This window comes from Myotis nattereri, assembly GCF_964212035.1.
Source record: "Myotis nattereri genome assembly, chromosome: 4".
NCBI classification, from domain to species: Eukaryota; Metazoa; Chordata; class Mammalia; order Chiroptera; family Vespertilionidae; genus Myotis; species Myotis nattereri.
The window spans coordinates 50,381,571-50,404,981 of NC_138079.1; the positions used below are offsets into that span (position 1 = coordinate 50,381,571).

General features: G+C 39.9%; 1 protein-coding gene across 5 annotated transcripts in view; it reads right to left on the reverse strand.

The window, feature by feature from the left end:
• The window catches only part of CETN3 (centrin 3), a 606,464-nt gene that overhangs the window by 582,291 nt on the left and 762 nt on the right, over positions 1-23,411 (reverse strand). For all 5 annotated transcript variants that reach the window (XR_013995870.1, XR_013995871.1, XR_013995872.1 and 2 more), the window contains exons 2-4: positions 22,021-22,153; positions 16,616-16,730; positions 7,935-8,126 (exon numbers count right to left, since the gene is read on the reverse strand). Coding sequence is in view for 2 of the 5 variants with exons in the window: in XM_081089055.1 (XP_080945181.1) it covers positions 7,935-8,126; positions 16,616-16,730; positions 22,021-22,153 (440 nt within the window). In the remaining 3 variants the exon portion in view is untranslated. The remainder of the gene's footprint in view (positions 1-7,934; positions 8,127-16,615; positions 16,731-22,020; positions 22,154-23,411) is intronic.

Consider the following 23,411-nt stretch of genomic DNA (forward strand, 5'->3'; position numbering starts at 1 on the left):
AGCCGTCACTCAGACATCCCCCGAGGGCTTCCGGACTGCGAGAGGGTGCAGGCCAGGCTGAGAGAGCCCCCCCACCAAGTGCACAAATTTCATGCACCAGGCCTCTAGTGTGTGTGTGTGTGTGTGTGTAAATTTTAAACATTTCATTGTTATGCACCTTCATTTTAGAATCCTGATTTAGTCAATCTGACTGAAGCATGTAAACCAAAACAGGAAATAAGAGGATGTTTTCTCGCCCTAGCCGGTTTGGCTCAGTGGATAGAGCATCAGCCTGTGGACTGAAGAGTCCCAGGTTCGATTCCAGTCAAGGGCACATGCCTGGGTTGCGGGCTAGGTCCCTGATAGGGGGCATGCAGGAGGCAGCCAATCAATGACTCTCATCATTGATGTTTCTATCTCTCTCACTTTCTCTCCCTTCCTCTCTGAAAGCAATAAAAATATATATTTTTTTTTTTTTTTAAAAAGAGGATGTTGCCGTAACCGGTTTGGCTCAGTGGATGGAGCATCGGCCTATGGACTGAAGGGTCCCGGGTTCGATCCCGGTCAAGGGCATGTACCTCGGTTGTGGGCACATCCCCAGTGGAGGGTGTGCAGGAGGCAGCTGATCGATGTTTCTCTCTCATCGATGTTTCTAACTCTCTATCCCTCTCCCTTCCTCTCTGTAAAAAATCAATAAAATATATTTATAAAAAAAAAAAAAAGAGGATGTTTTCTCAGGAAAAACAACAAAATGAAAGCAGTCTTAGAATGATTTGATTATAAATCATTTTAACAGCATCATAGAGCCATGATTAAAATATTCAAAGAGTACTTATGTTTTGTTAAAGACCTAGACATTTTCTCTAGAATTTAAAATTTTAACACTCAAATTTCAAATTAAACTTCATGTCATTCTAAAACCACAAACACTTAATTTTTATATTATTTATATATAAACACCTTAAAGTATTAGAGCATTTCAAAAGTATTTTAAACTATTCCATAATTTCATACCTCAAAACAGAATACTTAAAAACAAAAAAGTGGAAAACTAAAGGGAAGTAGTTAAGAAATTAAACTACTTCCTTTATTACCAGTAAACCATTCAGACAACTAAGAGAACCTGTGATGCCTTTGTACATTTGGTTTTATGACCTACTCTATCAACAATATCTTATATCAGGTTACTATATCTAATAAATCTAGCATAATACCCACCTTAAAGTAGGCATTTAATAAAACATTTACTGAATCAAACGATATGATACTTTATTTTCTTCTATACTGCCTTTTAAAGAAAATGTTCATAAATCAATCATTTCATAGGGTAAATCACATTACATGTTATTAAAATAAAGAAATTTGAGAAATTATGTAGATTAAGTACCTTAAGACCATCTGTCTTTGGAAGGAAAAAAACATATTTTAGCATCTGAAGTGCCAATTGAATATTTTTACTAATCAATTTCTCCCTATAATAGTATGCATTTTGTAAAATTCTATGAACATAAATACTTAATATTTAACTTCATAGCAAAAGAGGCAATACAGTGTTGTAATAGAAAGTATGTTGTCATTATGGCAATCTGAGTTTGAGTTCTAGCTCTGCCATGTATTAGCTTATGATAATGCTGAAAAGGTTATTATTAATCTCTCAGAGCTTTAGTTTCCTTATCTATACCTGCATCTATCCTAAGCATAAATAGGTTTAACATTGCATTTACTTCACAAAAGCTACTATGACAATTAAGTGACATAATTTACCATGTAACATACTAAGCACAGAATCTAACATATATTAACTGGTTAATATATTTTAACACTCATCAGAATTATTTACGAAACTAGAGGACCAGTGCATGGGATTCATGCTCTGGTGGGGGACATGGCCTGCAGGGATTGGCCCGCTGTAGGAGCAGGCGCTCATCCTGGTCAGCCAAGGGGTGCACTGTGGGAGCACACTGGCCACCAGGGGGAAGCTCCTGCGTTGAGTGTCTGCCGCCTGGTGGTCAGTGCATGTCATAGCAACTGGTCAACCGGTCATTCTGCCGTTTGGTTGCTGTACTTTCATTATATAGGATGGTCCACTTTGGCTTTTTAAATGTTGCTTCCATTTTCCAAAAAAAATTTACTGTGTTTTACTTTATATATGTTGGGAGAGATGGTAGAGAAGAGATTCTTTCTATATCATTACCACAGCTTTATTTATATTTCATACTAGAGGCCCACTGCACGAAGAGATTCGTGCAATTGGCCTTCCTTCCCCTGGCTGCCAGCACCGATTTTCCTCCAGCACCCAGGACCCAGGCCCTTGCTCTGGCCGCAGCGGAGAAGGCAAGTCTCTTCAGTCTTCAGTCGTCTTCAGTCTTCTCAGTCTTCACTCTGCACCTGCATATGCAAATTAACCACCATCTTTGTTGGGTTAATTTGCATACTCATCCTGATTGGCTGGTGGGCATAGTGGAGTGACACCAATTTGCATGTTTCTCTTTTATTAGTGTAGATTATAGCTTCTTTTCCTTTAACTCCTCATTCCCCATGTTTATGATTCTGATATACACAATAAAATATTTCATTTTTATAAAACATTTTCATTGCTCTTAAATACTGAAGTGTAAAAAATTGATAAAAGCAAAAGAATTACTAAGGTTCACAAAAAGAAGCAGCAAAGTATTATGAGCTTTACCAGTTTAACACATACATAGAAAGTAGGTTATATCTGCTTGGCTGATGTGGCTCATGGTTGAATGTCGACCTATAAACCAGTAGGTAACAGTTTGATTACCACTCAGGGCACATGGACGGGTTGCGGGCTTGATCCCCAGTAGGGGGCATGCAGGAGGCAGCCAATCAATGATTCTTTCTTATCATTAATGTTTCTATATCTCTCCCTCTTCCTTCCTCTCTAAAATTCAATAAAATATATTGAAATTTAAAGATAAATAAATAAATATCAGGCCAAAAAAAAAGATGATATCTAAACAAAATTGTTCACAAAGAATCCAAATTAAGTGATCAGATTAACAAGTTATTATAAAAATACTAGAGGCCTGGTGCACAAATTTGTGCACCAGTGGGGTCCCTCAGTCTGGCCTGCAGGATCAGACCAAAACCAGCTCTCTGACATCCCCCGAGAGGTCCCAGATTGCAAAAGGGCACAGGCCAGGCCAAGGGACCCCACTGGTGCACAAGGTTGGCCAGCTGGGAAAGGACCGCAGGAGGACTCCAGGGTGTGTCCAGCCCGTCTTGCTCAGTCCCAATTGGCCGGACCCCAGCAGCAAGCTAACCTACTGGTCAGAGCATCTGGCCCCTGGTCGTCAGTGCACATCATAGCAAGTGGTTGAGCAGCCTTAGCATATCATTAGCATATTATGCTTTGATTGGCTGAATGGCCAACTGAATGAGCGGACACTCAGTACATTAGGCTTTTATTATATAGGAATAGAGTCCCGGTGCACAAAATTGTGCACTCCGGGGGGGTCCCGCAGCCAGGCCTATGCCCTCTTGCAGTGTGGGACCCCTCGGAGGATGTCCACCTGCTGGCTTAGGCCCGCTCCCTGGGGGATCGGGCCCAAGCTGGCAGTCAGACATCCCTCTGGCAGCCCGGGAGCCCTCGGGGGATGTCCACTTACCAGCGGGGAGCAGACCTAAGCTGCAGTCGGACATCCTTAGTGCTGCTGAGGCGGGAGAGGCTCCCGCCACCACCTCTGTTCTGGCAGCCATCAGCCTGGCTTGTGGCTGAGCAGAGCTCCCCCTGTGGGAGCGCACTGACCACCAGGGGACAGCTCCTGCATTGAGCATCTGCCCCCTGGTGGTCAGTGTGTGTCATAGTGGACAGTCATTCCCAGTCGTTGTGCTGTTAGGGTCAATTTGCATATTACCCTTTTATTATATAGGATAGAGGCCTGGTGCACGGATGGGGGCCAGCTGGTTTGCCCTGAAGGGTGTCCCGGATCAGGGTGGGGGTTCTGCTGGGGTGCCTGGCCAGCCTGGGTGAGGGGCTGATGGCTGTTTGCAGGCTGGTCAAGCCCCCCCCCCAGTGGGGACCCTCACCCCATGGAGGTTTGGCCAGCCTTGGTGAGGGGCTGAGGGCCATTTTCAGGCTGGCCAAGCCCCCCGGCGACCTAAGCAACCAGCCTCCCCTTTTTTTCGTTATTCTGGGATTTATTTACCTTCTATAATTGAAACTTTGTAGCCTTGAGTGGAGCTCAGAGCCTGCTGCAGAAGGCAGGAAGCTTGGCTTCCTCCATCACTGGAGCAACCAAACCTCCTGCTTGCTCAGGCTCCGTGGCTGCCGGCCGCCATCTTGGTTGGGTTAATTTGCATATAGTCACTCTGATTGGCTGGTGGGTGTGGCTTAAGGCATAGCGAAGGCATGGTCAATTTGCATGTTTGTCTTTTATTAGTATAGATGACTTCCTACTTATTCAAAAATTGTCAGTTTTTCATATAGCTGCAGAGACCCATATAAATTAAGGCAGTGTCCCAAAGCCAGACTAAACAGCTTAGAGTTGTAGCTCTCATGGTTTCTGCATATGAACATGCCTTTCAACAATAATTTTCTGAACTTACCACAATAACTACTACAGGGTGGGGTAAAAGTAGGTTTACAGTTGTATGTACACAAAACAGAGTTTATTCTTTTTTTAATTTTATTTCCGAGAGGCAAGGAGAGATAGAAACATCCTATATAATAAAAGCCTAATATGCAAATCGACCAGGGGAACGACCAGTCACTATGACGAGCACTGACCACCAGGGGCAGACGCTCAATGCAGGAGCTGCCCCCTGGTGGTCATTGCACTCCCACAGGGGGAGAGCCACTCAGCCAGAGCCGGGCTCATGGCTGATGAGCATAGCAGCGGTGGTGGGAGCTTCTCCCACTTCTGTGGCAGTACTAAGGATCAGAGAGCTGAGCGGTAAGGAGCAGAGGGCCGATGGGCAGTAAGGAGTGAGGGGGGTCCTGGACTGTGAGGGAGCACAGGTCGGGCTAAGAGACCGCGTCTTCCCACCCCCCCACCGCCACTCCAGTGCATGAATTTCAAGCATCGGACCTCTAGGCAATGATGAAAGAGAATCATTGATCAGCTGCTTCCTGAATGCCCCCAACTGGGGATTGAGCCTGCAACCCGGGCGTGTGCCCTAGACTAGAATCAAACCTGGGACCCTTTAGTCCACAGGCTGACACTCTATCCACTGAGTCAAACCAGCTAGGGCCAGAGTTTATTCTTGTATTATTATTTATTAATTGTTGTATTATTTTTCTTACAAACAACTGGAAACCAACTTTTTCAACCTGTATACTAAGTATGTGTTCCTTGAAAAATGTCAAATAGCTACTATGAATTCTGCAATAGTATTTACAAATATAAATGAAAAATAGCATTATACGCATGCACATGCAATACAATTATTCATATGATCTACAGACAATGATGTATATATGAATTCCCAGACCCATACAATACCTAGGAAGACCCCCCGACCCATTGAGACCCACACCCACATCCCACATTGGAAACTACTGGATTAGACTATTTTAATATTGTAAGACCACATTCTCCCCCAGAAACAAGACAAATCTTAATAAAAGACTATGCATCAGCTATATTTTATTTGTAATTAAATACTTGGAAAAAACATTATTTGCCTGTTAAGTCATTTGAATAAATGACAGTAGGATATCCAAGCAACACATGTATAGTGACAAAGTGGAGTAAAACAAGCAGAGAGGACTGAAGAAATGTTTTCAGGATGCACTAAGTCTTCAAGCAAGGAAGTATAAATGTGAACTGGGAGATTCAAAAGCAGCAGCCAGAGCAATATAACAAGGGATGAAGAAATGGACACATTTTCTAAAGCAAAGTTTCACATCAAGTTTCAATTTAAGAGGCAGCTTCCTAATTGATATTTTCTCCTAATGTCAAATGCAGCTAATAACTGAAATCTGATTGCATGGGCCTAGTCCAGTAAGAAAGAAAATTATAACTGATCTTTTGACACATTATTAAAGATTTATGAAATAGACATACCAAGAATCTCTATGTCACTGAAGATAGTACCTTTACAGAACAGAGTTCCTTTAAAGTTAATTTAGGGAGTAAATTTTAAGTCCAAATATTAGAGTGACAGCTTAAGAAATCATTTAAATTTCCTCGAGTTTTAATCATCTTTGCTTCAAAATATAAGTAACTATATCAATATCCTTAAAAAATCTTATTATTTAAAAATAGAAAAGTTTTATAATACTTAATTTTCACATAAATGAGAAATTACAATAATGTATACATTTAAAAAACAATCTATAAACCTGAACTGATAGCTAGTTGCTACTGTCTCACCTCCTTATTAAAGCATGCCAGTATTACCAAGGTAATATATATGTATGTATTTATGAATGTATATACAGTGGATGCTATATCAACATGTATCTACTGTAACACACTCCAGCTCAGGGCTTTAAGTCAACAAATATAAGAGCACTCATTATGTTCAAGAAAATGCAGGGGAACAAAGATTAGTAAAGACAAAAAAGAAAGGAAAACAAGCTTACACATAATGCTAGGCACCATCAACTATCTTCATTTAATATTCACAACAACGCTACAAGATATTACCATTCTCATGTCTATAAATGGGAAAACTGAGATTCAGACAATGTTGAAAACTTGCACAAAATTACAAAACAACTAAATAAAGGGTAGAGATTCAATTCAAATGCAGGTCTGCATGATTCCAAAACCTCACACTATATGATTCCATACTGTTCTTAAGGGGCTTACAACATAAGTGGAGATATTACACATGTATATGACTAACAGAAAGCAGTGTATAAAGTGTCAAAATAGTTTGTTCCTCTAAATGCTCTGGGCCCGCAATGAAAGTATCTTAACTTTATACAGAGCCCACTGGGAGAGGATTTTGAGAAAAAGGATAGAATTTAAAATGTTCCTGAGAAAACAACTAACATTTTAACAGACAGAAATTAGCAATTAAAATATTCTAGGATTAAGGAATGAACGATTAAAGGCACCGCATAAATAGTATTTTCAAGACAGAATGTATTTTGTCAAAGTGTATGTATGGGAGGTGAGGGTTAATCATTTGTATGCCATAAGCATCTATAGACACAAGCATCAGACCTTTTTTAATCAAATTCAAAATATCATGGCAGTTAACTGGTTAAAGTTGAAAAGTGGAAGACTACAGTGGGAAATAAAACTAGATACTTAAGGTAAGACAGATCATAGAAGCTTTGAACTTTACTCTGTAGGCACCAAGGAATCACTCTAAGTGTTTGAACAAGGAAATTACATTATCAAACCTGTACTTTAGAAAAACAATGGTATCAATAGATTAAATTAGGAAGAGAATAGAGGTTTATAGGCATGTAGGGCAATTAGGAGGCTACAATAGTCAACAAAGTCAGGGAGGGCAGGGAGTACCATCTGCCATTTTCATTGTGTAGCACCAATCAGCACATACAACACTGTACTCAGCAGGCATCCAAGAAAATAACAAGGCTATAATAACATTCCTACAAAAAAATTAGGGCTGAACTAGGACACCAGCAGTAAACAAAGATATAAAACAGAGCCAAAATATTTGAAGGATAGAATCAATAGAATAGTAAAGTTTAGAAGTGTATGGAGGTTGAGAAAGAAGGCATTAAAGGCTGAAATTTTACTAAGTGACCGAAATTTTGATATTTCAAACACAAAGAAAAGTAAATACCTTTTTTAAGTGTGGAACCTCATATTACAATTTATATAGTTGGTTTCAAAGGTCTGCTTCATTCTAAATTGAATTTGTAAAGTATTTATATAGACAAGTCCATTACAGGATGAACAAAAATTACAATAGTTTGCAAAGGGTCTTGAAAATCATTTGGTTTTAGAAAAACTTACTAAATGTATACATCAGGACTACTTAGAATGTGTTTTACTCAAACTTACTTTCTCCATCACCATCTTTATCAAATTCTTCTATCATAGCCCGAAGTTCTTCATCACTCATGTTTTCACCCAATTCTCTGGCAACACGTCGCAAATTCCTCAAGCTTATTTTACCTGAATCATCATCATCAAATAGTTTAAATGCCTTCAATATTTCTTCATGTGGATCTCTTTCCAATATCCAGTCTGTCACTAAAGTTAAAATAAAAAGAAGATAAAAAATAAACCTTCATCATAAGAAAGGTATTCATTTGTGATATCAACTAAGTACCAAATGAGAAATAAATCTGTCAACATTTAGCTTGAAAATAAAATGCCATATCAGTATATATTTATGTATGTATATATAGTAGATACTGCATCAACCAAAAAGCCAGAGATAAACCTGAAATTAGAAAAATCAAATCCATATTTTTAAATGTAAGCTTTATAATATCAATAATTCATCCTATTATAAAAGTAAGCAAAATTATTTGCATTGCACAGACGCAAAATAAAAGAATTATATTTATACCATATTTATCTAAGGTTTACTATTATCAAGAACTGCTGTAGGCTCCACTGACATCAAGCACATTAGTCTAGCAGTTAGTAACCTAGCTGGAGAGATGTTATACCAACAAACAATTGAAAGTAACTAGATAGCCTGGCCACTAGATAGTGGCTGAATGATTGAGCTTAGATCCATAAACCAGGTCACAGTTCAATTCCCAGTCAGGGCACATGCCCAGGTTCTGGACTCAATCCCCAGTAGGGGGCATGCAGGAGGCAGCCGATGGATGATTCTCATCATTGATGTTTCTCTCTCTCCCTCTCCCTTCCTCTCTCTGAAATCAGTAAAGACATATTTTAAATAATCTAACTAGATAAAAGATGTTTGCTGGCAAACTTAATAACACAAATTGCACCTCAAATTTAACCCAAATTAAAAACAAAAAACTGACAAATAAAATGCACTGCCATCATTATTATAGACACAATCTCAGACAGTAGATGAAAATCTCACTGATACCTTCATGATTACAAGAATCTCTTCGTTTTCCAAAATATGAGAAGTAGTTAATAAAAGAATTAAATCTGATTGCAATAACACAACCAGGAAAAAAATGAAAGGTCTGGAAAAGATATCTCATGCATTTTGTTTAGCAAAATAATAACTTCAGACAAGTAAGTAAAATTAAGGGAATAATTTCAGACCTTGATAGCTGAGAGTATCAATGTATTTTAATATATTAAATGTAATAATGTATAATAATATAGTTTACTCAACATTTTCAATATTACCAGTCTTAATAGCCACAATAAAAAAAAAGCTGTAGCATATACGTATAAATCTGAAAATATCTAAGTAAACATCTCTAAAGTAATTCTGCAAGCTAGTCTAGCACTACAACAAAACGTATTTATGACTCTCACTGTGCCATTAAAAATAAATCAATCCTGCCCAGCTGATGTGGCTCAGCAGGAACCAAGAGCCAAGAGATCACCGGTTCAATTCCCGGTCAGGGCACATGCCCCAGGTTGTGGGCTCAATCCCCTGTGGGGTGCGTGCAGGAGACAGCCAATCAGTGATGTTCCTTTCTCTCATCGATGTTTCTATCTCTCTATCCCTCTCTCTTCCTCTCTCTAAAAATCATTAAAAACATTTAAAAATAAATAAAGCTCACTGAAGTTTATGAAAGCATTAAGAACTTGCAAATGCTTATAGAGAGAAAGTATAGGAATGTTGAATGTACCCAAAAGGAAAAATACAATTTAAATCCCAAATATTTTATTATTGTTTTGCAGCTATTTCATCGTATTAACATTCAAGATGTTAAATCTTCTACACATATATTCAAGTTTTCTTTTTCTCCTACCCATTAATTTTATCCACAGTCTTCCAAGTAACTAATTGAAGTATATTATTATAAGTATGCAAATCATCAAAGCTCATAAATATTCAGTCAAAAAGGAGTTGGCATAAATACAGCCATAACACCAAAATAAAATACCACACTTAACTCTATGGCTCATACTCAATTTATTTTGAATTTAGTCCCAACAAAAAAGCAGGACAAGGGAAAAAAAAGTGTTAAGAAATTTTCTTCACCAATTAAATAATTTTACATGACAGGTGAACCAAAAAAGCAGCTTGCCGAAAGTATTAATGTACTTAAAGAAGCAACAGGGTGATCTGGGGAACAGATGGGGCTCCAAGATATATAAATTCTTATCCCACTGGTGCTTTAATTGTGTTAGTTACTTCAGACTTATGTGTATATATAATCTTTTATCAATACACTGCCTTAGAACGCAACTTTTCTTGGAAACTATAAATATCCATCATTCTGAATAGCTAAAACATTAAACTTTATGGTGACTCTCCTCCATGCCTTCATGTTCTATTCCTGTCCTACAAAGTAGAATTTAATTATAAGAAAGACATTGTCTTTCAATGAAAATAAGTCAACTGACATGCAGGCAGTTAATGAAAGCATTAAAAACTTGCAAATTAGAACAAAGAGAAAAAAGGCAGTTAATAAAAGGTCTGCCCAAATAACTCTTTTTTCAAATTATTTAATTATACTATTAGAAATGTACTTCCTCAAAATATTTAGACCTTACACTTTATAAAAATCACTTGTGAATACAGCAAATTAAAAGACACTAAAAGTTTATCAAAAATCATTAAAGGTAATACTAGAAATATAGCTTCAACTATATATCTCACTGACTTTTGGAAGGCTCTATCCAAAAATACCAGTTACTATTAACTCAACTTTTTGGAGTCCAAACTCCTCCCACTATCACCAAGGTAGCTGACAATGCCCCACCACTCCAAAAGGATGAGAGCATTATTAATAGTTTCCCATATTTGAAAAGGCTGAACATTTTCAATCCCATAAACCCAATCAGTGATCAGATCCTATAGTTCTGAGGATGCTACCTTTTTTTTTTTTTTTTAAATATATTTTATTGATTTTTTACAGAGAGAGAGGGAGAGAGACAGAGAGTTAGAAACATTGATGAGAGAGAAACATCGATCAGCTGCCTCCTGCACATCTCCCACTGGGGATGTGCCCGCAACCCAGGCACATGCCCTTGACCGGAATCGAACCTGGGACCCTTCAGTCCGCAGGCCGACGCTCTATCCACTGAGCCAAACCGGTTTCGGCAGGATGCTACCTTTTTTACTCTAAAATGTATCCCTTTTCATTCTCACCACCTTCAACATAAAACATATATTATTCTCTGCCTGCAATCTCTCTTCCCTCCAATCCTTCTTTAATACTCTAAACAGAGTTATCTTTCTAAAACATATCTACTCTTCTTTAAAAATTGACAATGGGCCAAAACCGGTTTGGCTCAGTGGATAGAGCGTCGGCCTGCGGACTGAAAGGTCCCAGGTTCGATTCCGGTCAAGGGCATGTACCTGGGTTGCGGGCACATCCCTGGTGGGGGATGTGCAGGAGGCGGCTGGTCGATGTTTCTCTCTCATTGATGTTTCTGACTCTCTCTCTCTCTCTCTTCCTCTCTGTAAAAAAATCAATAAAAATATATTTAAAAAAAAAAATTGACAATGGGCCCTAACCGGTTTGGCTCAGTGGATAGAGAGTTGGCCTGCGGACTAAAAGGTCCCAGGTTTGATTCCAGTCAAGGGCATGTACCTTGGTTGCAGCCATATCCCCAGTAGGAGGTGTGCAGGAGGCAGCTGATGGATGTTTCTCTCTCATCGATATTTCTAACTCTCTATCCCTCTCCCTTCCACTCTGTAAAAAATCGAATATATATATATATATATATATATATATATATATATATATATTTTTTTTTTTAATTGACAATGGGCTTCTGCTGACCAAAATCCAAACTCTACATGTTATGCAAGACTTTACCTATCTGGCCCAATCTTGCCTTTTTAGCCATATCCCTATCCTCTAGAGCAGGGAAGTACCTAAAGTTTCCCAAACATGCTATATTTCTGGGGCCACTCTTTGTTTTGTCTGTCTGAATACCTTACTCTACTCCATCCACAATCATCTCCTTGGGATGATATCCTTATTCACATTCCCAGCGGCCTAAGTTAAAAATCCCCTCTGCAAAATCTTTAATTGCTCTGGTCAGAAATTGACAAATCTTTCCTATTAAAGGCCAGACAGTAAATATTAGAGGCTTTGGCAGGGGTGGGGGAACTTGGGGGGTTGCGGGTGGGGATGAAGTATAAGATTTGTCTAAACTCTTCACTCTGCCATGATGGCACAAAAGCATAAAACAACAGATGTGGCAGTATATAGGCAGCAGCTTAATTTGGCCCAAGGGCTGTATAGTTTGGCAATTCCTGCCCTAGACAAAATTTACCACATAGTTTGTGGTCACCTACATTTAAATTGTAAGCTCCTTGAAAAAAGAACCTCTTGATAACTTTTAATTCCCTCCCTTACCCCAGCACAGTACCGAATGCCAATAAAAACAAAAACAAATCAGCAAATATTTATTAAATAAGCAAAACAAAAACAATAATATTCTATCATATATAGCCAATGAAATAATAAGTAGTATGTGCCAAAAAACAGATGGAGCACAAACATCTGACTTATCTAGGTATTACTTTAAAGCAGCAATTCCTGCCGAAAACGGTTTGGCTCAGTGGATAGAGCGTCGGCCTTCGGACTGAAAGGTCCCAGGTTCGATTCCGGTCAAGGGCATGTACCTGGGTTGCGGGCATATCCCCAGTGGGAGATGTGCAGGAGGCAGCTGATCGATGTTTCTCTCTCATCAATGTTTCTAACTCTCTGTCTCTCTCCCTTCCTCTCTGTAAAAAATCAATAAAATATATATTAAAAATATATATATATTTTAAAGCAGCAATTCCTAAGATACTTATGTTACTCACTAGCCTCAGGCTGTCCAGATTCTACACTTATCAAATACATTTTAATATTTTTTTCCTAGCATTGGGAAGAATCCAGTTAAGTGTCAGACTTCATCCAGAAATACTGTAAATCAATATCCTCAGACAGCTAATAGATGTACATAAAACTAAGACTCAAATTTCTGATTTGGAGTTATTTGTCCTAAAGTATAAAACATATATTCATCTGCGGTCAGTCATTCTTCAAAAATAAAAAACAGCCCTTGCTATTTTGGATCAGTGGATAGAGTGTCAGCCTGTGGACTGAAGGGTCCAGATTTGATTCTGGTCAAGGGCACATACCTCAATTGCAGGTTCAATCCCGGGCCCTGGTCGGGGCTTGTGTGGAAGGCTACCAATCGATGTGTCTCTCTCACATCAATATTCTCTCACTGTGTCTCTCACCCTTCCTTCCACTCTCTCTAAAAATCAACTTATTTGTGAGGATTAACAAAAACAAAAATAATAAACAAATAGGGAGAATACATAGTTCTTGCCTGATTGACACTCAAACAATAATAAGTGTTTGACAGCTGATATTCTCAATAGGTAGCCTAAGGATAGCTAACATATGTGCTTAGCCATGGCCTTTCATTCTAGAAGAAATCCAGTATTTCTGCTCTACTTGTAACATAGAAAAGATGGAACGGTCAGGAAAAAGTGGAGATGGCATGGGACTCTTGCTTCAGTGGCTAATAAAATCACAATTTAAAAATTATATTCACTTTAGATGAAATAATGTGTTTAGTAAAATTATGAATGACAATGAGACATTACTTAAAATAGCTATAAATATGAAAAAAGACAATCAGAAAAGTATAAATAGCCCTAACTGGTTTGGCTCAGTGGATAGAGCGTCAGCCGGCAAACTCAGGGGTCCCAGGTTCGATTCTGGTCAAGGGCATGTACCTTGGTTGCAGGCACATACCGAGTAGGGAGTGTGTAGGAGGCAGATAGATGTTTCTCTCTCATCGATGTTTCTAACTCTCTATCCCTCTCCCTTCCTCTCTGTAAAAAATCAATAAAATATACTTAAAAAGAAAAGTATAAATATATGCTGTAGAAGACTGTTTATGTTCCAGCAATGCAATGATTATTTCCAGCCATTATAACAAATAAAAAACTATTTTTTAAATTATAATGACAACAAATACTTAATAGCACTTACTAGACCCTTTCCTAAGGACCTTACATATTATTAACTTATTTATTCCTCATGATAACCCTGTGAGGTAATACAACTATCCCCTCTGTACAGCTGAAAATGAGGCAGAGAGAAGTAGAATGACCAAGTAACACAGCTAGTAAGTGGCAAAACCAAGACCTGAAGGCAGGCAATCGGGTTGCCAATGGTCCATGCTAAACCACTAGCTCTTTTCTAATATCTTTTCCACTATTTCCTAAGTCTTATTTCTATAAATAAACCATCTTAGACTAAAATCATAAACTCCAGGAGAGCTTCAATATTGGGAGAATAGAGATGGTTTTCTCCCTCTTCTCAAGTAATTCTACAAATTAGAGAAAAAAAAAGAAATATGCTCCCTAAAGGGACAAAATGCCTCCCTAAACAGTCATCTGTCAGTTCGTAAGTTGAGGACTTTTTGGGCTGTGCTTTCTTTCTCTTTTAGGTTTATCCTTTAACTTCTCTCTTCTTCACTTTCAGTTTGAATTTTCAGATTAAATAAAAATTACATAATGATATGAACATATTTTTCCATATGTACTAATTGTCATTTCTTTTTGATTCTCATACTGCTTCTTGCTAAATAAAATAAAGGGTTTGATTGTAAGCGTAATTGAATTTATTCCTAAATTTTAAAAATAACTAAAAATAACTACATGATATGCTTATGTTATGACCCATATAAAGCACTACCGCCCTGACCGGTTTGGCTCAGTGGATAGAGCATCGGCCTGCGGACTGAAGGGTCCCAGGTTCGATTCTGGTCAAGGGCATGTACCTTGGCTGCAGGAACATCCCCAGCCGGGGGTGTGCAGGAGGCAGCTGATCGATGTTTCTCTCTCACCGATGTTTCTAACTCTCTATCCCTCTTCCTTCCTCTTTGTAAAAAACCAATAAAATATATTTTAAAAAAAAAAAGCCCTACCATTGGTGTAGAAAATTAATTTAATAAAAAGAAATGTAAATATCAATACATTATATGTATAAAACTCTAGGCCAGTGGTCGGCAAACTGCGGCTCACGAGCCACATGTGGCTCTTTGGCCCCTTGACTGTGGCTCTTCCACAAAATACCGGCCCTTCTACAAAATACCGACTTCTGGTCATGGGCCACGAAGTTTCAATCGCACTGTACGTGCACACCCGCACGTGGTATTTTGTGGAAGAGCCAAACTGAAGGGGCCAAAGAGCCGCATGTGGCTCGCGAGCCGCGGTTTGCCGACCACGGCTCTAGGCAATATAAGTTGTAATATATATGTATGTATATAAAATATATATATATACACACACACACACACACATATGTATATATGTATTAGGATATATATATGTGTGTGTGTGTGTATATATATAGTAGAAGAAAGGATTCCTATGTATATATATATATATGTGTGTGTGTGTATATACACATATATGTGTGTTTATACATATATATGTGTGTGTGTATATATATGCTATAAATAATTCTCTAAAATCGTCCATACCAGGGGTGGGCAAACTTTTTGACTCGAGGGCCACAATGGGTTCCTAAACTGGACCTGAGGGCCGGAACAAAAGCATGGATGGAGTGTTTGTGTGAACTAATATAAATTCAAAGTAAACATCATTACATAAAAGGGTACGGTCTTTTTTTTTTTTTTTTAGTTTTATTCATTTCAAACGGGCTGGATCCGGCCCGTGGGCCGTAGTTTGCCCACGACTGGTCTATACAAAAGTTTAACCATATTAAGCCCATGACAAATTACCAGTATCTTCAGTTGGTTGTTCTAAAATGTTTTCTCCTGCTTCCAGTTTCCCTTATTACAATCCTCTCCCCACTGGCAACTTTAAACAGATGACTTTATTCACCAAGATCAAAGTCATCAAGAATATATAGCCCCTCATAAATGGCTTTGTCAACTTGAAGGCATGCACTTTTTCTACAAGATTACAGGTTTCCTCTTCTCCCACATTGCCAACAAAAATCACATACTATGCCCTAACCGGTTTGGCTCAGTGGATACAGCGTCGGCCTGCGGACTAAAAGGTCCCAGGTTCAATTCCAGTCAAGGGCATGTACCTGGGTTGTGGGCACATCCCCAGTAGGAGGTGTGCAGGAGGCAGCTGATCGATGTTTCTCTCCCATCAATGTTTCTTACTCTCTATCCCTCTCCCTTCCTCTCTGTAAAAAATCAATAAAATATATATTTTTTTAAAAAGAAGTTAATGTTTAAAAAAAAAAAATCACATACTAAACGGTCTTGGGAAATATTTTCCAAACAAAATGATACCAAATTTTCTATTTTACTGTGAGAAAACTTTTGATCGCCCTTTTAGTTTTGATCACATGACTTGGAAAGACATTTTTCCATAAAATAACTACATAAAATCTTGGTTAGAATCTTTACAACAAAACAAAAGACAAAATGATAAATCCCACAGCAAAGCTATAAATCATTTTTCTTTGAAAATCAACATAAAGAGTACCCCAAAAAACCCTGTAAGATTCACATATACAACAATGTTCATTAACAAAATTCTATAACCCTGAGAATTAAAAAAATATTGATATTAACCAGATAATTTCCTAACAACTACTAATTACAAAGACTATTAAAATACACACCAACTTCATTAAAATCTTCAAAGGTGATTTTCCCTGTGGCTTCTCTGTCATAATCTTTAAGAATCTTCAGTACATCAGCTTTTTTTACATCAAACCCCAAGGCTCTCATTGCCACCTTTTGGAATAAGAGGGAAAAGCAAATTATAAAGCATTCTTTAAAAAAAAGAAGTGATTTCGTAAATAAATTTTTACAACTTAAGGGATGATGACACATTAATAAAACATGTAATTCTTTTGGATGTTTTATGACTCTAAAATAGTAAAGAGAGAGTTTTTCTTCACTATGAAGTTAAATGGCAATTTGTTAACTTTATATATCATTTTTTATATGACAAACTAATCAATGAGTGTTTATGGAATATACTATACAATGTACTGACATAGTGCACAGATATAACAAGTTCTATGTTCTCAAAGGATTAACAACCAAAAAACAAAAGGGGCATAGCATAAGTATTAAAAAGTTATACACTATGAGATTAAAACACACTGAAATAAGAATTATCATCAGACCCTACATGATTAGTTACCAGATAGTGCATGACCCCAAACTTAGAGAAAGAAGATCTTATTACTATACTAGAGGCCCAGTGCACAAATTCGTGCACCAGTGGGGTCCAGCTGGCCCAGCCCCAATAAGCAGGTCAGGACTGGGCCTGTCAGGAGGAGACAGCAGGAGGTTGGCCAGCCAGCCCACCCTGATCAGGGCACAATCAGGACAGGGCCAGCTGTGGGGAGGGGCAGCTGGCGATTGCCCTGTGGGCTCCGCCCCCAATTGGAATGGGGGGCTGACTGGGGGCAGGGCCAGCTGTGGAGAAGGGCTGTGGGCCAACTGGCCCCACCCCCAAATGGGGTCGGAGGGCCAATCAGGGGTCAGCGGCCAGGGAAGGGGCCATGGGAGGTTGGCCGGCTGCCGCCCTCAGTGGGGTGGGAGAGGCCGATCAGGGGTGGGGCGGGCTGAGGGAGAGGCTGTGGACCGATTGGGGTGGTAGTGGCCCATTGGAGGCGGGGCCAGCCAGGGGGAGGGGTTGCAGAAGGTTGACCAGCCAGCCCCCCCCCAATTGGGGTAGAGGGGGCAATCAGGGGCAGGGCCAGCCAGGGATAGGGGCTGCGGGCCAATCGGGGTGGTAGGGGCCCACTGGGGGTGGGGCCAGCCAGGGGGAGGGGCTGCAGGAGGTTGGCTGGCTGGCTCTGGCCCCTATTGGGGTTGGGGGGTGATCAGGGGTGGGGCCGGCTGGGGGGAGGAGCCGCGGGAGGTTGGCCAGCCGGCCCCACCCCCGGATCGGGCCGGTTCGCTGGCCACAGTGGGCATCATAGCAACCAGTCATTCTGGCGTTACAGTCACTGGCTTTTTATATATATATAGACTAGAGGCTCAGTGCACGGAGTCATGTAAAAGTGGGGTCTCTCAGCCCGGCCTGTGCCCTCTCACAATCTGGAACCCCTCGGGGGATGTTGGAGAGCCGGTTTCAGTCCAATCAGCCAGGCGAGGGACCCCACAGGTGCACAAATCCGTGCACCAGGCCTCTAGTATGCATATAAGATCTTTGGTGGCCCTAGCTGATTTGGCTCAGTGGATAGAGCATCAGCCTGCGGACTGAAGGGTCCCAAGTTCGATTCTGGTCAAGGGCACATGCCTGGGTTGCGGGCTTGTTCCCCAATAGGAGGTGTGCTGAAGGCAGCCAATCAATGATTCTCTCTCATTACTGATGTTTCTATCTCTCTCTCCTTTTTCGTTCCTGTCTGAAATCAATAAAAATGTGTTAAAAAAAAAAAAAGATATTTGGTTAATCTCTTCCTGCCCTCTCCTCTCCCCCCTTCTCTCTGAGATTCATCAGTCTGTTCCATGTTTCCATGCCTATGGTTTCCGCTCCTGTGTTGAGCGTCTGCCCCCTGGTGGTCAGTGCACATCATAGCTACCAGATGGTCAGCCGGTCGGCTGGTCAGCTGGTCGCTTAGGCTTTTATATACACAAACACACACACACACACACACACACACACACACATAAAGGAAGGAGAGAAATGTTACCAGTTAAAACTTGGATTCAAGTTGTTCCTTGATATATGGATTAGTGAAACAGAAGGATATTTAGAAAAGGATTACTGGTATTAAGACACCAAAATAGAACTAGGAAGAAAATGGCGGAGGTATAGACAGACGTGTAATGTGCCTTGTCCCGGAGCAGATAAGGGTGAGCAGCTGAAACGGGTAACATACAGCCTGAATAAGCAGAAGATATTCAGCTGGGAGACAGTTTGCAGCCGGGAAAGACAGAGAACTCCCGGAGATAGGGGACAGTTGGAGACTGCGGCTGAAATCTCTCCCGGAGCGCCAGCTCAGCCGCGGAGACCGCGCTATTTTGAGTGGCTGTTATTGGAAGCGTATACATCCAAAGACACGGCATCCACGGCATCCAGAGATCGGCTACTAACCCGGAAACAACGGATCTCAAGCAGTGCAGCTACGTGGACTTAGAGGAACCCTGCTTCTCCTCACAGAAAGGTCAGATTTCCCCTAAAGGTGCGGTTTGCAATTCAGGTTGGAGAAAGGAACGCGCATGGGGGAAATCTGCGCCCCACAAAGTCTGCGGCCGTTGGGGCCAGCGTGATCCGCGAGTGTGGAAGGGCTCCCACAGAGCTGCTCGCAGAAGGGAACGCTAAAAATAAGCCCATAGCTGGACTGGATGCAAAAAAGCAGCCTCGGATTTTGCCAGTGTGCCGGCTGCTTAGTGCCAGGGGAGAGAGGACACACGGAAGAGACTGCGCACAGAGCAGGAAGGTGGAGGGTTGCGAATTCACGCAACTTCTCAGGCTCTTGTTTTTTCTCTTCCCCTTAAATCTTTGGGTTTGATTATTAAACCCAGTGCAACTTAACAATAGAAAGATAAACAACCCAATCAAAAAATGGGCAACGGACCTAGACAGACACTTTTCAAAAGAGGAAATACAGAAGGCCGAAAGACATATGAAAACATGCTCAAAGTCACTAATTATAAGAGAGATGAAAATCAAAACGACAATGCGGTATCATCTCACACCTGTCAGAATGGCTATCATCAACAAATCAACAAACGACAAGTGTTGGAGAGGATGTAGAGAAAAAGGAACCCTTCTGCACTGCTGGTGGGAATGCAGACTGGTGCAGCCACTGTGGAGAACAGTATGGAGCTTCCTCAAAAAACTAAAAATGGAACTCCCATTTGACCCAGTGATCCCACTTCTAGGAATATAGCCCAAGAAACCAGAAACACCAATCAGAAAGGATATATGCACCCCTATGTTCATAGCAGCACAATTCACCATAGCTAAGATCTGGAAACAGCCTAAGTGCCCATCAGCAGAAGAGTGGATCAAAAAACTGTGGTACATCTACACAATGGAATACTATGCTGCTGTAAAAAAGAAGGAACTCTTACCATTTGCAACAGCATGGATGGAACTGGAGAGCATTATGCTAAGTGAAATAAGCCAGTCAGAGAAAGATAAATACCACATGATCTCACTCATTTGTGGAATATAGAGAACAACATAGACTGATGAAAAGGGACAGATCCAAAGACTGAGAAACAGCGATCAGACTATCACTCCACAGAGGGGAAGTAGGGGAGGGCGGGGGTAAGGGGAAGAGATCAACCAAAGGACTTGTATACACGAATATAAGCCAAACCAATGGACATGGACAACAGGGGGATGAGAACATGAGTGGGGGGGGAGGTGGGAGGGAGGATGGGGGTTAATGGGGGGGATGAGGACACATTTGTAATACCTTAACTAATGAAGAATTAAAAAAAAAAAAAGACACCAAAATAAAGAATAAGCTTAAGAACAATGAACAGAGCAGCTTACCTTATCTGAATGGGAAGTGCTCAGGTAGAAAAAGGAGTTAGCAAATGAGAAACATAGGTGGTAGTAAAAGTGTGGAGAACATTCAATAAAAATCAAAGGAATCTGAAGTTTATGCAGTGTATAATAAGGAGCCACCAAAGGTTCATAAGCATTGAACAATATGGGGAAAGGATTTGAAAAAGATGAATGTACAGGGTAAACTAGAAATGAAGAAACCACTTAGAAAATTCCAGATATGAAATAAGATTCTCCAACCAAGATAATAACAATGGCAACAAATGAAAGAGACATTATAAAGGAAAAACAGATAAAAGCTAGGTAACAAAAACAAACAATAGCAACAAGAGATAAATGTGGAAAAGAGAGCCAAAGAGCTGCAAAAAAGCCACCTTTCTCATTGTGTTGAGTGTCAGACCCATACTATCCTAACACCAATCTCCCCTTGTATCATTATAAATAACTAGAGGCATGATGCACAAAATTCATGCATGGGGCGGGGGGGGGTTCCCTCAGCCCAGCCTGCACCCTCTCCAATCAGGGACCCCTCAGGGGATGTCCGACTGCCGGTTTAAGCCCTAAATCAGCACTCGGACATCCCTCTCACAATCTGGGACCGCTGACTCCTAACTGCTCACCTGCCTGATCACCCCTAACTGCCACCCCTACTGGCCTGGTCATGTGCGCCTCTCCCCTCCCCACCTCGCCCTCCCCCCCCCACCTGGTTACCCCCAACTGCCCCCCCCACCGCCCCTGCTGGCTTGGTTGCCCCACTCAGACTGCTGTTTGGTTGTTACTGTTACTGTGGCAGCATCCTGGACAACTTGCACATTCCTCTATTATTAGTATAGATTCCAGGTCTTAAAGTTGACATTTTCCCCCATTAGTGTGTCAATATCACACATCAATTATGTTGTTTGCACCAGAGAAATTAAGTTGAGACTGTGTTTATGAACATACTCAAATTAAAAGACAAATAACATCCCCCCAACTGAAAAAAGAATGAGTGGTCAAAAAATATAGTAAGAACTGTTTAGCTGAAACCGGTTTGGCTCAGTGGATGGAGCGTTGGCCTGCGGACTGAAGGGTCCCGGGTTCGATTCCGGTCAAGGGCATGTGCCTGGGTTGCGGGCATATCCCCAGTGGGAGATGTGCAGGAGGCAGCTGGTCGATGTTTCTCTCTCATTGATGTTTCTAACTCTCTATCTCTCTCCCTTCCTCTCTGTAAAAAATCAATAAAATATATTTTTAAAAAAAAAAGAACTGTTTAAATCCTGTAGTTCGAAAAATTTTAATTATGTAAATAAAAAATAAGCCCCTCCATAGGAATGTATTTTTACATTTAAAATACTATTCATTTTATGTGAAAAGGAGTTTCTAAAAAGATGTTAGTACTATTAAATTTTATTGTAGCACTTAACTGAAGTGTTTAAAATAGTTTCATATTTCTAAAACTAGTTTAGTTAAAATACTTATTTAGAAATGCATTTTTAGCCAACTGTCAAAAATGCAAATCATTTTAACAGAAAAAATATACTATGTTTTAAAGTCTATCATTACCTTTAATTCATGATAATCTATTGCTTCATCTTTGTCCGTGTCAAATAGTTCAAAAGCATCTTTAATTTCTTGTTTCTGTTCTTCAGAGAGTTCTCTTCTTTTTTTCCTCTTCGTTTTGTCTACAAGTTCACTTCTATAAAATGAAAACAGTCTATTTAGTCCACTTAATTCCTATTCTCCTATGCCTCAATAGTCTAGATGATTAAAATAAGATTTCAAAAGTGCAACCATAAATCTTAGCCAGTGAATAACTTTCTAAATTTCTTAAAAGGATATATTTTGAGAAAAAAATTTTCCTTATATGAGTAAAAGCCCCACTTATTGCAGAGCTGAAGCTGCTATAAATTTGCACTTCCCAAAACTGAGAAATGTTACAGATTATTTAAAAAAAAAAAAATGAGGACCTAGCTTTGTATTTATTCCCACTAATATTACTGTGGAAGAAGTAAGAACTGTGAATAAAAAACATTACTTCATGTCAGAAACCCCAACAAAAAACACAGCATCCATACTTATTATTCACATCAATCTACAAAACATTTTTTCAAAGAAAATTAAATTTGTAATTGACTCTCACTATGTATCTGATTTACCTTTGACAGTGTTTTATAAATAAGATATCAAAATTACTACCAAAAAGACCTAATTTTTCAATTAACTTACAAAGTACGTTCGCATTGTAGATTAGAAATGTTTTCAGATTACATATTTCCAACAGGGTGGCACTTCATAATTTCTTTGGTCGGTATTAACAAATCAGCCAAAATACTGAGTCCAAACAGATCACGATTATCAAACGCCTAAAAAGTATCTATTTGTGCCAATTCTATATAATGTGAAGTCAATGGTCTTATGTCAACATTTAAATTTACATTTAATTTCTCACAAACTCTGGGGGGAAAAATTTTTTAAAGAAATTTATTTTAAAGGCTAGAAATGTCTTCCTTAAGAGATGTTGACCCAAATGTTCCAAATGGGACTTCACACTTGTATAAATGTTGGAACAGAAAATTGTATAAAACCTTAAAATGTAAAACCCAGTTGATTTTACTACAATAGGCTATCTATTTGCATTTGAAGTTTTGTCCTCTAAAAATCTACCCCCAAAAAAGACGGGGGGGGGGGGGGGGAGTAAGAGACGCTAGACTAGAAGGTGACCGGGTAAAGCTGCCACCGTGCGTTCACCAGAGGCTGCGCTGAAGCCTGTCCATCCCGCCGTCAGTCCTTCCCTTCCCATGGCTCCCAATGGCCCGGTCCAGAACCGACCCAGCGGACCCTATCCAAGGCACCACATTACCCGTGAGCAGAACACAGCACCTCTTCCAAAGTGGGGTGACTACATCGTTATTTTTAAAAGTAACATATCTAGATGAGGCTGGGGGAGCGGGCAG